General features: G+C 43.6%; 1 protein-coding gene across 2 annotated transcripts in view; it reads left to right on the top strand.

Moving 5' to 3' along the window:
• Positions 1 to 1,167: 1,167 nt before the first annotated feature.
• C8B (complement C8 beta chain) overlaps positions 1,168 to 14,177 on the top strand; it is a 45,257-nt gene continuing 32,247 nt past the window's right edge. Inside the window, exons 1-2 of one of the 2 annotated variants that reach the window (XM_019019054.4) lie at positions 1,168 to 1,418; positions 9,545 to 9,736. In XM_019019054.4, coding sequence (XP_018874599.4) covers positions 9,645 to 9,736 — 92 coding nt within the window. In that variant the 5' untranslated portion in view covers positions 1,168 to 1,418; positions 9,545 to 9,644. Of the gene's footprint in view, positions 1,419 to 9,544; positions 9,737 to 14,177 lie in introns of those variants that run through there. The other variant, XM_019019058.4, reaches the window with a different exon arrangement.

Consider the following 14,177-nt stretch of genomic DNA (forward strand, 5'->3'; position numbering starts at 1 on the left):
CATAGCCCATGCCACACATTCAGTAAGTTGTAGAGACAGGCTCTACCAACAGACGTTCTGCCTGCAGAGCCGCCCTCTTAACATGTGTACAATCCTAGCCTAATTTCATATGCTTGATTTACCACACAGTTAAGCAGAAATATACAACAAACTGTAGAAATGCTAGATTGGAGTTCCGGTGTCAGATTTGATGTCTTCCTTGGCAAAGGGAATGGCCTCTGGTCAGGCAGGACTGGGTTCTCCTTGCTGTGGTTTGCTTGTGAGATCTGGTGATCATCTTTAGAGGGCCCCTGCTCTTCTCTTTCATGCCCCATCTTTGGATTACATCATTTCCATTCATCAAGGGTCTTAAAACCCTTTGAAGAAAGATCTTGTTCACTGTACCTGCCAATTCTCAAAGTTCATTCTAAGTCTTTTTTATGTTTTTACTGTGTTTTAGAGAAAGGGTCTCACTCTGTCTCCCAGGGTAGATAGAGAGCAGTGGCGTAATCCTAGCTCACTGCAGCCTCAAACTCCAGGGCTGGAGCAATCCTTTTACCTCAGCCTCCCAAGTAGCTAGGACTACAAGTTTGTGCCACCACACCAGATGGGGTCTTGCAATTTTGTCCAGGCTGCTCTCAAACTCCTGGCCTCAAGCAATTCTTCTGCTTTAGCCTCCCAAAATGCTGGGATTATAGGTGTGCCCCACTGTGCCCAGCCCTCCACTGTAAGTCTTAAGTCCTGATCAAAGAATTACTGCACTTGTGAGTCTGGACAGGAGGTTTCCCTGTGGTTTGGCGGTACAGTGGCATACCTATCTCTAATCAAAAAGTTCCACCTACCTCTATAAGCCATATTCTCTATCAGCATTGGCTAAAGGAAGGTACTAGCATATTCTTTGGGAGAAAGGGGCTCTTTTGATTAAAACTTGTATTTTTAAAAAAGTCCTTCATTAAGCAATGCCACTTCCTGAATGTGGTAACTGGTTTTCAGAGATTGTTCCCAATGCACCACCCCACCTGTATTGTGTTGCTGTCTCCCAAATTGAGTCTGGTCTGGCCCTGTGACTCATTTTAACCAGCAGAATTTGATGGAAGCAAGTCTATGCTAGTTCCAGGCTACAGCCTTAAGAAGATGTGGCAACTTCTGCATTTCTACTCTTGGGAGCCCTGAGATGTCATGTGAGAACTTTAGTTCCACTATTGGAGAGACCCTGTGGAGAGGCCCGCTGGATGGCCACCTGAAGAGGAGGAGGCCTGAGGAGAACCACAGCCCCAGCCAGGCTGTCCAATCTAACCTTCAGCCATCAAGCTTCTGAGCCAACTCAACAGACCTGTGAGTGGAGAAACAACTGGGACTGTTCCAGCCCCAACAGACATCACATGGAACAGAGATGACCCTTCCTTCTGGGCCAGCCTGAATTCTTGAGCTACAGAATTGTGAGTAATGGTAACATAATTAATGTTTTCAGACACTAAGCATTCTGGTAGTTTCTTATGGCTGTATCAGATAACAGAAACCCTGACACTATGTAACATCAGTAATTGCATCATAGTTCAAAAGCCTGACTAGTCAATCACTTCGCTCTTCGGTTTGGGGCTTCACAAGCACAGGGGAAGTTTCCCAGGCTCCCCTTCCACAGCCACCCGACTAGTGTCGTCAAGAAAGTACATGGTTTTCTACTTAAAGTTACCCAAGTCATAATTATAGATGTGTTCAATTACTTGGGTTTATTTCCTCTATGAAACTGGAAACTCCATGAAGGTAGGGAGCCAAGAGTGATATTTACTGCTGAATCCTCCACTTAGCACAGAGTCCAGCACATAGTGGACACTGAACATATATTTTTTGAATGAATAAATGAACTTATGCAGTGTTTGAATTGGTATGAAGTTTGGGTCGGGCGCAGTGGCTCACATCTGTAATCTTAGCACTTTGGAAGGCCGAGAAGGATGGATCACCTTAGGTCAGGAGTTCAAGACCAGGCTGACTAACATGGTGAGACCCTGTCTCTACTAAAATATATATATAAATTAGCTGGGCGAGGTGGCAGGCACCTGTAATCCCAGCTACTTGGGAGGCTGAGGCAGGAGAATTGCTGGCACCTGGGAGGTGAAGCTTGCAGTGAGCCGAGATTGCACCACTGCACTCCAGCTTGGGTGGCAGAGTAAGGCTCCATCTCAAAAAAAAAAAGAGAAGTTTGGAGTAGCTGGAGCATAGAGATTGAGAAATTGTTAATTTGCTAGGCTAAAAGTTTGAACTTGATCGTGTAGTGAGCAAATGAACAGATGCATAGGGTGGCCTAAACTTCACCATTTGCCACACTTAATCCACAAAATCAACGCAACTACATAATCCATCCAGTTGTTTCAAGTCCCCCAGGGAATTAGTTCCAAGGCACATTGCCAAGTAGAATCCCATTTTTCCTCCCCACACATTTCTAGCATTTCTGGAACTATCTGGAGTAGAATGTGAGTAATCTTTCAATTGTCTGTACTTATATTAAAAACATTTGTGAAAATGAGTTGCTCTGAGTTGAACTGGAGATGTTTCATTGCCTATCCCAATGATGTCAATGCCTCATGGCTCATGAGGTCAGTAAAATATTCAAAGATTTTTAGGAACCACAAAAACGACTTAACAGAACATATGATGTACTGTACCTCCAGTATTAAACATATTGTGCCCACACCTGGCCCTAAATAACTAGTACCAAATCAAATTGTACCTAAAGAGCTATCTCTTCAGTCTGCCCTCTGGCATTTGGCGAGCACATCCCAAATGATGGAAACAACATCCGCGAGGTCAGCTCTCCTCTCAGCACTCTGGTGAACCCCTCGCCTTGGAGCACGCTGTTGGCCTTTTGCATCCACCTGGCTATACAGTGCTCATTGTCACCATCAGTGCTGAACAACTGTTATTAGTACACATCCTATCTGTATTAGTCCATTTTCATGCTGCTGATAAAGACATACCCAAGATTGGGCAATTTACAAAATAAAGAAGTTTAATGAACTTACAGTTCCGTGTGGCTGGGGAGGCCTCACACTCATGGCGAAAGGTGAAAGGCATATCTCACGTGCTGGCAGACAAGAGAAGAGAGCTAAAACCATCAGATCTTGTGAGACTTATTTACTATCGTGAGTACAGCATGGGAAAGACCTGCCTCCATGAGCCAATTACTTCCCACCGGGTCTCTCCCATAACACATGGGAATTCAAGATGATATTTGGGTGGGGACACAGGCAAACCATACCACTATCTGTTCCTGAACTATATGGCTTACACGGTATTCTACATCTAAGCCTCTTTTACAGCAAGAGAGAAATAATTACCTATAATTTATAAGACCATGCACAATAGAAGAAACAGGGCACCTGTGCATGTCCACAGATAAATAGATATCCATTCTTTGTATACAGAAATATACATAATAAAGGACACAGAATTTCCATATCTGTCAACACAGAGAACAAACAAAACCCTAGAATAGATAGCCTCCTCTGCTAAATAGACACTGCCTTCCTGCCACCACCACATCCATGTCATAGACATTGACCACTTAGAAGGCGGTTTTCAACCTGTGACTCCTTTCTAGTGAATGCTTGCCAGTTTTGTGAGGTGGAGAATGAGGATTTGGGGAAGGAGAGTGTATTTGTTTAGGTAATGCTAGCCACTATAACAAAAAAGCACTGACATCTCAGTGGCCTACTACAATAGAAATTTCTTTTTTACTCTTGCATAGTCTAATCAGAAGAGAGTGCAGAAGATTCTGCTCCAGGCAGTCATGCAGGAACTAAGGCTGCCAGAGATTCTGCCCTCTTTAGCACTAGCTTTCAAGATTACCATGGGTATCCACATGTAGCTGGCATATGAGGAAAAAAGAGAGTGTAGGATTTCACACTGGAGGTTTATCATGGGTCAGACATAAAACAGTACACGCCACTTCTCCCTATATTTCATTCACCAGACTGCAGTCACAGGGTTAAGTATAATTGCAAGGGAAGCTGGGACATGTAGTGTAGTTTAAGAGCAAAGAGATATGGGCTCCGTACATGGCTATTCTCTTTGCCACAGGAGGATAATTTTGCTGGCTATCATTATCTTTCTTTTAATTTTTTTCCTTCTTATTTTTCCAGTTGGGCATAGAGCCACTTCTTTTTCTCATTCGGGTTTTATTTTCCCCAGATAGCCCTCCAACAACCTTGTTGCCCACTCAGCCCACCCACACTTCCTTCTGGGAAAATTTTGAACCACAGTGGTGATAATACTCATGCAACAGATAAGGCATTCCAATATGCATAACCACCTTCGGTGATGTAGTTATCACAGCAGTCAGCTAAGGACTTTTGAAAATCAGGTTCCCTAGGCCGCAAGGAAAAATCTACAGTGGAAACAGTAGATGTCGGCATTTCCCAGACACTGATTAAGGCTCTAGAACAACAGGAGGGAGATAGATTCTGTCCTCCAGGATCCAGGGAAGGTGAGCCTGGAAGACAAGGAGCTCATCTGAAGGTGGACAAGACCATGCTGTAATCCATGGGGCTGTGTGTGATGAAGGGCGAAATGCGTGCTGTGTAGGGTGGTGTCACCCTGAACAGCTGCCAGGCTCAGCCCCGGGGACTTAATATACCTTCCTTAGTAGAGAATTATAACCTCGGTCATCATAATTCCACCTTTGCACAGAGCTGTGTAGTGTACAAAGCCCTTCACTGTTCACTGAGGGTGTGTTATTTTCTTCCCTCAGTGACATAAGACAGGTATTACGTTTATGCCTTCCTCTCCATCTCTACTCTCTCTTCTGCTACCACCGCCCTAATTCAGGCCTGCATCTTTTCTCAGTGGACTCTTAGGACAGCCTCCTAACGGGTCTCTCGGCTCCAATTTGCCTCCCTCTAATCCATTCTCTACACTGTAGCAAGAGTAATCTCTCAAAGAAAGCAGTCCCTTTTCTTCTCCTCCTAACACCCTTCAGTAGCTTCTCTCCCAGTTTGGATAAAATCCATGTCATTAGCATGCTCATCAGGCCCTACCTGATATGGCTCCTCCCTGCCTCTCCTGTTTCATTTCTTTCCATTGCTCATGCTGAACTCTGTGCTACAGCAACACTGAATGGCTTATGGTTCCCACAGACCCAGTGAGCTTCCTCACCTTTGGATCATAACTTTGATGACCCCTTTATCTGTAATGCCACATGCCCTCCCTTTCATTTGCTAACTCCTCTTTAACCGTTAAGTGTCACCTCATTCCTGAGAATACTTTTCCAATGGCCACACACATACTTCGCTGATGCCCGAGCTACGCTGTGTAAACCTCTGTCATTGTCACACTGCACTGCTGTGATGTTTTACCGTGCCTGCCCGTCTCACTAAGCTGTGAGCTTTCATAGGGAAGGTCCATTACACACTCATCTTTATACCCAGTCACCTAGCATTGCACTTGGCATCTAGTAGGTGCTCAATAAATGATTGTTGAAGTGTTTTATCAACAAGCCTGCATTTGAAACTCAGTAAACTACAGCTTAGAGGGCTTAAGGGGTTGGTCCAGGATATAAACTAAGTCACAGGAGAAATGAGATGTCTCAGTCTTTCTGAATCCTCAAATACTTCATACCATATCACATGATCTTCAAAAGGAGATAGATAATTATGTTGGCTGAAAAAGTTGTATCTCTTGAGGAAATGTTTTGTTTTGTTTTACTTCTTTTAAATCTTAAGTCCTTTTGAGAATCTCAGGAAAGTTATGGATTTTTCCCCCAGAAAAATGTATATACACACCAAATTTTTTATGCAATGTAAGAATATATTACAAGTATATTGGTCAGAATGGGGTAGGTATTATTGCAGCAACACATAAACCACCAAATCCCAATAACATAGCACAACAAAAGTTGAATTCTAACTCACATGAAGTCCTTTATGGGTCAACATGGGCTCTCCTCCATCCAGTGACTCAGGGGTTTAGGCTTCCTTCACCATAAGACATTGTTCTGTCAACACATGCTTCCAAATCCACAGGACAGAAGACAGAAATGGACAGGGCACACTGGCTCTTAAGTGCTTCAGCCCGAAAGTGTCACATGTCTGTAAGAAATTGCCGAATGTCCACAAATTCCTTCCAAAATTGTAGGCATACCCCTTTGCAATGTGACTCTGCTCTTCCTCCCATCAACAGGTATAAGCTCTGTCTCTAGCTCTTGAATGTGGGCTTGGCCATTGCTTCAGCCAAGGAGACATTAAGAAACATCAGGCAAGCAGAAGTTTGGAAAGCACTTGTGCACTGGGGCTTGTCTTTTCTTGCTGCTTTTTGAAACCATTAGATCACCCTGAGATCAAGCCTGAGTTAGTCTATTTGGAGTCATGTGGCCCATTTACTTCATCACTTCAGCCAAAAGCCAGTGCTAACTGACAAACAGAATGAATCATCAGGCAGGTGAGTAAGGCCATCCTGGACCCACCAGGCTCCTGCTGACCTACCAGTTGGCTGAACCAAGGCAAGGCCGGCACCCATCTTAGCCTAGGCCTATTTGATGACCCAAGGAATTGTGAACTGATAAATGATGATTTTTTAATCTACAATTTTGGGATTATTTGTTATGCAGCAAAAGCTAACTAATACAAAAATAGGTACCAGGAGTGGAGTGCTGCCATAGCAGAAACATGAAAAGTGGCATTGGCTGTGGAACTGGGTGGAGCCTGGAAAATCAGTCAATAAAAGTTGGAAAAACAACAAACTCTTAGTGGATCCGTAGACCTAGAGTTACAAATTCCTACATACCGTTTAAAGACCTAGAGACATATGATCAGTTTCAAAGCTCACGCATGGTCAGAGATGAGATCTATAGCCCTGAGTAAGAGCAGCTAGACCAGAAGAGCAGTGTGGTGTGATAACTGTGAAGACTTAAAGCAGTGCTGGCACATCCTAAGGGCAAGGGGAAGCTTCGGAGTTAGAAAAAGGAGCATTTAGGAGTCAGAAAAAAAGTGTATCAAGCCAAAGATTTCCTACTAACCAGCTGTGGAAACAGCTGTGAAGCCCCATCTTAGGGGCTTGGAAGATGATATTAAGTTTCTTGGCTTATTGTCAAAATCAAACAAGATGATGTATGGGAAAACTGTTAAATTGCTAAGAACTGTCCCTGAAAAATATGTGTATTATTATCACTAAAGCCTGAGGCTTCAATCCTCCAGGCAGGATCTCAGGTGAGCTGCACTTGGAAACCACCAGGGGGCGCGATGACGTTGGAACTCCGGGAGACCTGGGGGAGCCTGGAGCGTTAAGAACCCCAGGGGAATCTATTGGGAAGGCTTTCTTGAGCAAATGACATTAATATAAAACTCGAATAATGAGTCGTATTTGCTAAGTAGCACATACTCTGGACAGAGGGAACGGCATGCAAAAATCCTGGAGGTGAGAGAGCACAGGATTCACTCGTGTAACTGTCCTCTCTAAACCTGCAGGCTCCTCCGTGAGTACATCAGGTTGAGGAGGTCGAAGGGGAGCCCTGTCTTCTAAGGGTTTGGCTTCTCTTAAAGGCAGGCAGATAGGAGACAGGACATGGATCTTTCTTGAAACACAATTTTCTGCTTGTTTACAAATGATTAACCACCACAATCAATTGTGTCAAAGTTCAGGTCAATTCATCCTTTGGGACAGCGGTGACATGGTGTCTTGCACCTAGGCTTATGACAACTGGAATGCACCCTGGGTGGTCTGGCAGCAGAACTTGTGTTCTGTGTTTTGGACACAATTAATGTGAGAGGACTACCATCTTCTGTGGCTTTCCCATCCATCCCCTCACTATACTTCCTTATTTGATTCTCCATCTCTAACCCAGCTACTCTGCAGGGATGGCAGGAGCGGGAGGCTTACCGTTTTGTACGTTCAAACCCAAAACAAACTTATCAAGTAGGTAGTAATGAATTATTATCCCCATTTCACAGATGAGAAAAAAGAGTCTTAGAGAAACTCTGGAACTGTTTAAGGAAAGCAAATCCAGTGTTCTTTCTACTAGCCCACACTCATACCTTGCAAGCTGCCTCTCCCATGTGAGGTTCCTCACCCACATCTGCAATAGCAAAAGCAACAGGACGCCATCCAACACATGGACTCAGCCCTTTATGCGTTGCAGGTTGGTTTTGTAAATGCCAGGTTGGTGCAGTTTGGACTTTAATATGTTGATTCTGGGGAGTCAGGGATGGTTTTCAGGAAGGTAGGTTTGAGAACCTCAGTCATTTGCATCTTTTGGGATGCAAACAATAACAACAGCAGCACATATATATTTAGATAATTATTTTCATGTAGTTATTTCCTGGGTTTTTTTTGTTTTGTTTTGTTTTGTTTTGTTTCGTTTTGTTTTGTTTTGAGACGGAGTCTCGCTCTGTCACCCAGGCTGGAGTGCAGTGGCGCGATCTCGGCTCACTGCAAGCTCTGCCTCCCAGGTTCACGCCATTCTCCTGCCTCAGCCTCCCGAGTAGCTGGGACTACAGGCGCCCAACACCATGCCTGGCTAATTTTTTTTTTGTATTTTTAGTAGAGACGGGGTTTCACCATGTTAGCCAGGATGGTCTCCATTTCCTGACCTCGTGGTCTGCCCGCCACGGCCTCCCAAAGTGTCATGTAGTTATTTCTATAATGCCTATTTGTTCAACAATTACACATTTAGTATTTGGTCTGACTCTCCCAACTGTGAGTGGTAAGTTGGCATAGTCCTCCTAATTTTACATATGAAGAAACAGAATCAGAGACAGTCAATAAAAATATCAGCTCACTTATAGAGAGTGCACATAGAATGTGCCAGGCAATGTTCAACATGTTTTGAACATGTTGTGAAGATTAAATAAATTAGATTTATTTAATCTTCACAACAACCCGGTGAGGTTGGTACTATTATTATCCCTGTTTTATTGATGAAGGAACTTAGGCCCAGAGAGGGTTAGTAATTTTCTCTGGCCACACAGCTGGTGAATCATACAGAAGAAATTTGAAGTCAGGTAGATGGGCTCTAGAGCCCTACAGCCTCTTACTGACTTGCTCAACATCACATAACTGGAAAGAGGCAAACATGGAATTCAAACCTTGGCCTGTCTGACTCCAAACCCTGAATTCTACTAAGTAATAATAGCTGACATATCTGAGCGCCGAACATAGGCCTGTTCTAAGCATTTCCTTATATTAATGTGTTTAATTCTCACCACTTAGCAAGTAAGGAGAGTAAGTCACAGAAGTAAAGCAACTTGCCCATAGTCCAAATCTATTAGGTTGGTGCAAAAGTAATTGTGGTTTTTGCCATTAAAAGCAATGACAAAAACTGCAATTACTTTTGCACCAACCTAGTCAGTGACAGAGAATGTACTTGAACCCAGGCTGTCTGGACCTAGAGCCCACAGTCCTTGCCACCTCACTAATAGCCTGTCCACTTAGCAGCTTACCCCAAAGTTACAGAGGAATAAACACCATGCTGCTACAGATTTTTCATTATTCTGGTTGGTTTCCAGAGTGACAGGTAAGTTTTTGGTCTGTGCAAAGTCTGTTTCCAGTCACTAGTGGCTTTCTGTTTACTTTGCAGAGCTATTTGCTCTTGGGGACAGAAGCTGACAGTGGCACTCACAGCACAGGCTTGTTATGGGTCTAGCAGCCTCTGTGGCATCTCCTGTCACATTGGGAAAATGAAGAATTCCAGGACATGGGCTTGGAGGGCGCCAGCGGAGCTATTTCTTCTCTGTGCTTGCCTGGGCTGTCTCAGTTTACCTGGCTCCAGGTAAGTGACAGTTACCAATAATTCCCTGATCAATAATATGACAGGGAAGGTGCAGCCACATGATGCTGACCATCTCTTTGTTGCATGCCTATTGAATGAGGAACGTCTCTTAAGGCAATTTGCATGCATCTGATAACATACTATCAACAACTCTCTTCAAATTATTGTGGAACCAACTGGCTGATTTCAACAAAAATTCCTGTAAGAAACTGACATGTTTAAATGTATTTTGTCATGCTGAGAAGAATAGGATATTTGTTCTGTATTCTGAACAAAGCCTCCGTGTGATTCTTTATGAAAAAGAAAGTTTGTTACGTACAGAGGACAAAAGAGCAAATTCGTGAAATGATTTTAATAAATGAGATTGACCTACTCTACCTGCTCATCAACCCCAAATCTTCAGATTCTCAGGTTCTTTCCCATCCCCCTCTTACACACACACACACACACACACACACACACACTCTCTCTCTCTCTCTCTCTCTCTCACCCCCCACAAGGTTCCCAGCAGTTAAATGCTAGCTGATTTATTTCATCATTGTTAGTCTCCATTAATAAGGTGCAAAACAAGCTGAAGAAAATATCCTAGTGGGAGCTCAAACTTGGGCTCCAGTGATAGAAGAGCCAGTGATGTAGCAATGTGGGGATGCTCCGTGTGCATGAGAAACCCCTGCCATGAGATGTTGAAGTGTGCATGTGTCCCCGGCCTCCATGTAAACACTCCTGTGGGAAGAGGGACTGTAATTCCATTCCTTTTACTTAGTCCAATAATGAGATCTGAACAAACCTTTCACTTTATGTGAGGAGTACCTCCTACCCATGGGACACAGCCTCTGGTCTCAGTTCTGTTGAGCTGCCATTAGGAACCACAGGATGATGAGCATTCATTCACTATCTATTGGCCACTCAATAAGTAACAGTTATTAGGATGATCAAGAATCTCCATTTAGCCCAGAGAATAACTAAGCTGCCAAGACCTTCCTTGTGTGTATTGTGTGTACACAGAGAAGCATTCAGGACCCAAGAAAATGTCTCCGGAATGGAGGACTTAAGGGAACCATAGCAACCCTATCTATAGCATTGTGCCCCTGGGTGGAGCTTTCTGTTGGGCTCTGAGGATACAGAGATGAGCCTATGTTCTCACAAAGAATGCCAACATGTGAGCACATGCTATGTGTACTGTTACAAAAGATGCTACAGGGGCAGCCAGGAAACAAGGAGGGAATGATCAGCTCTGGGGGACATAGGGCCTGGAAAGGCTTCTAGAACAGAGAGTATGAGGGCTGAATCTCTACAGGTGCGTGGGTGTTTGCCGAATGGCTAAGGGGTTGAAAGGAGTGCCAGGTAGAGGGAGCAGCACAGGCAACGGTGCGTGAGTGTGAGAGAGCTGGCTTGCTCCTGAAGCTTCCAGACACTTTAGTGGGCCTTGAACACAGGTCCCGGCAGGAAGTTGAGAGGGATGAGATAGAGTAGGAGTGAACAGGCATCATGTCATGGGCAGAGTTGGGGGATGCTGGAGTACCAGCTAAGGAACTTGAACTATATCCTCACCACAATGCATTGGGAAGCCATTGAAGGGTTGAAGCAAAGGAGTGACACGATCAAATATATATATTAGGAAGTTCACTCTGAGGTAGGGAGTGGAGGGGCAAATGGTTGATTAGAGTGCAGTCTAAGAAATTGTATTTAATCGTCACTACAACGTCATGAGGTGGGTGTAATCTCTCCTTCTCGCTATGTAAGAGAACAAACTGATCCTCAGTGACAAGAAAAGATTCACGCATGTGTGGTGAGGTTCTCAAACCCTTACCTGAATCCGGGTATAGTTCTGACATCCACCTATAATCCCCATGGGGCTGTCTTGAACACGGCAGGTATTTGAATTCCATCTGCGAGTAGAAGAATAGTCTTTGGTTCTGGAACAGAAAATGCTGAGACCACCTTCGTATTGGCCAAAAGAGTTTTTTGTTCTTACTTACTCTTGTAATCAAGTCAGATGATGAAATCATAATCACTGTGTCGTAAGACCTATTATGTATTGCCACTCTGTGCCAGCAACTTGGAAACATTAGCTATAATCCTCACAGTAGCACAGGTAAGTGCTACTGTTTACAGTTTCACAGACAGGGAAACAGAAAACATAAGTGTCCCAAGGCTATCCACTTAACAAACAGCTAACTATGGATTCAAATCCAGTTTCATTCAGGTCTCAGAGCCCCTGCACTCTCTCTGCATCCTTCTGCTTCTCACTAATGCGTTGTCCCCTCCCCGCCCCCCACCACCCCCCAGCCCCCACATTGTGTATCTGACTTGTTGGCCTCTGTGCTGTGTCTCCATCTCTGGGCCACACATTTGTTGCCTTGAGATGTTGCTTTAAATTTCATGTCTACCACAGCAAACGACAGAGAGAAGAGAAATTGAAAACCTGCCACCTAGAAGCTGCCCCTTCTAGCAAAGAAAAAGGATGCTGTTTGCAAAGGGGATGCAGCTGCTTAACAAATTGTGTGTGACAAGAAAGTTGTTGTGTCAGGGCATTTCTACCGAAAGCCAAAATATATTGACGCACCCCATCTATATAAGCTGATGGCTTGCAATTTACTGCTGACCCAATCCTGCCGTACTGGATGGATCCATCTTTATTTTGATCAGAGACGCCTGTTAGGAAAAGAGTGGGAGACCTGGGCCCGGTGAAATGTGTCCTAATGCTGGCTACAGCATTTTCTGCATCCCCGGGAAAGACACCTCCTTGCCAGTCCTTAAGTAGAGGGGGCACATGTTCAAGGAGCTGAGCAAGGGCGTTTACTGTAGCTCTATTTGCAATCGCAAAACATTGGGAAAATATAAATGTCCCTCAAAAAGAGAAGGAATAAATTAAATGCAATGCGTGTCATATGATAGAACATCCAGACAAAAGAAATGAACTAGATCTCTTTATGAATCAACATGGATAGCTTCAGAAATGCAATGTTGATTAACAAAAGTGAGTTGCAGAATCATATGTGTAAGTATGAATAAAGCACACACAAGCAATACTATAGATAGTGTATAGACGTCAAATTATCTAAAAGAGACTGGAAGGAAACACACCAAATTCATGGCAATAGCCCCTCTGGGGGTAAGGTGGGGGGAGCAAAATTGAGGCTGCTGTAAAATGCAGATGTCAAAATTAAAAATTTTAAAAAAGACTTGAAGCAAGTGTACCAAAGTGTGAACAACTGCCAATCTGGATGTGAGTACATGGGTGTTTATTATATTATTTCTTGTACTTCTCTAGGCATGCTTAATTTTTCAATGTTAAAAGCATACAGAGGATTTTTAATGACAGTAGTTTAGTCAGTTGGTCAAAATGTCCATCAGGTTTGTTTCTATAGAAATCCATAGGGGTGAAAGGCTCATGTTGTTCCCACACACAGAGGCCCTGATGGAACCTAGAATTTATGTGGCTCCTCGTTAGTCCCAGGAACTAAAGATGCTGTTTAATCCTAGCCTTTCTTTCAGATTTGCATTTTATAGTACTAATAAACCACACACATCTCATCTGATGTAATTTACAAACATACTATTTATTCAGCTGATTACTTCATTATATTGCCATCTTCCATAATGAAAATTAGGTGCAAAAATGAGAGATGTGGTGGATATAACTACTTTTTACCAAGTTCTTTCTGTAAGTGTTCATCTTGCCCATTAACAGGCTTTCAAATCTCAGAGAGGAAAGTAATTGTGACTCTTAATAGCTAGTGTGTACATTACTTACCTGCTCAGTCTCACCTATGGCCCTGGAGTTGTCTTGGTTGCTAAAAACATAATGTAACTGTTTTGTAGTTGAAATAGGAAGAGGGTACCCTGCAGAGCTGTCAAATACATACTTAGGAGAAGCCAAATCACAGACAATATTGTTTTGTCAAACCTGGGCAAATTAGTAGATAAGAACACATTCTGAAGCCCCCCACTGATGTGTAGCATCCTGCCTCAAGTAACCGTTTTAAAGTATCCACCTGTGGTTTCCAGTAGTCTTTGACCTTTCATTAAAGATCCAACTTTACTAGGCAATTGATTTTTGCTGGTCTCTGGGGCGGTCATGGACACGGATTTCACCATAGTTAATATTATCCTCTTTGTAGGACTTTTGCCAATTGAGAACATATTGTTAATGACCTTGTCGGGAGTGACATCCTGTGTATATGAGATGGTGAAAACTACGTGATGCTCTTCTCCCTAATGACTCAATCCTGGATATGGAAAGAAACAGGCCTTACATAGACGTTGGAAGAGATTATTGGAGTCAGTGCTGGCCCTGTTTCCTTCCAGGCAGCATGGGGCAACGGACAAAACCCGTATATACTCTAGAGCCTAAGAGACCTCGGCTCAGATCGTAACACCACTGCATACCAGCTGCATGACAGTGGATGTGTCACTGTCTCTCTGGGCCACTTCCCTC

This window comes from Gorilla gorilla, chromosome 1, assembly GCF_029281585.2.
Source record: "Gorilla gorilla gorilla isolate KB3781 chromosome 1, NHGRI_mGorGor1-v2.1_pri, whole genome shotgun sequence".
Classification (NCBI taxonomy): Eukaryota; Metazoa; Chordata; class Mammalia; order Primates; family Hominidae; genus Gorilla; species Gorilla gorilla.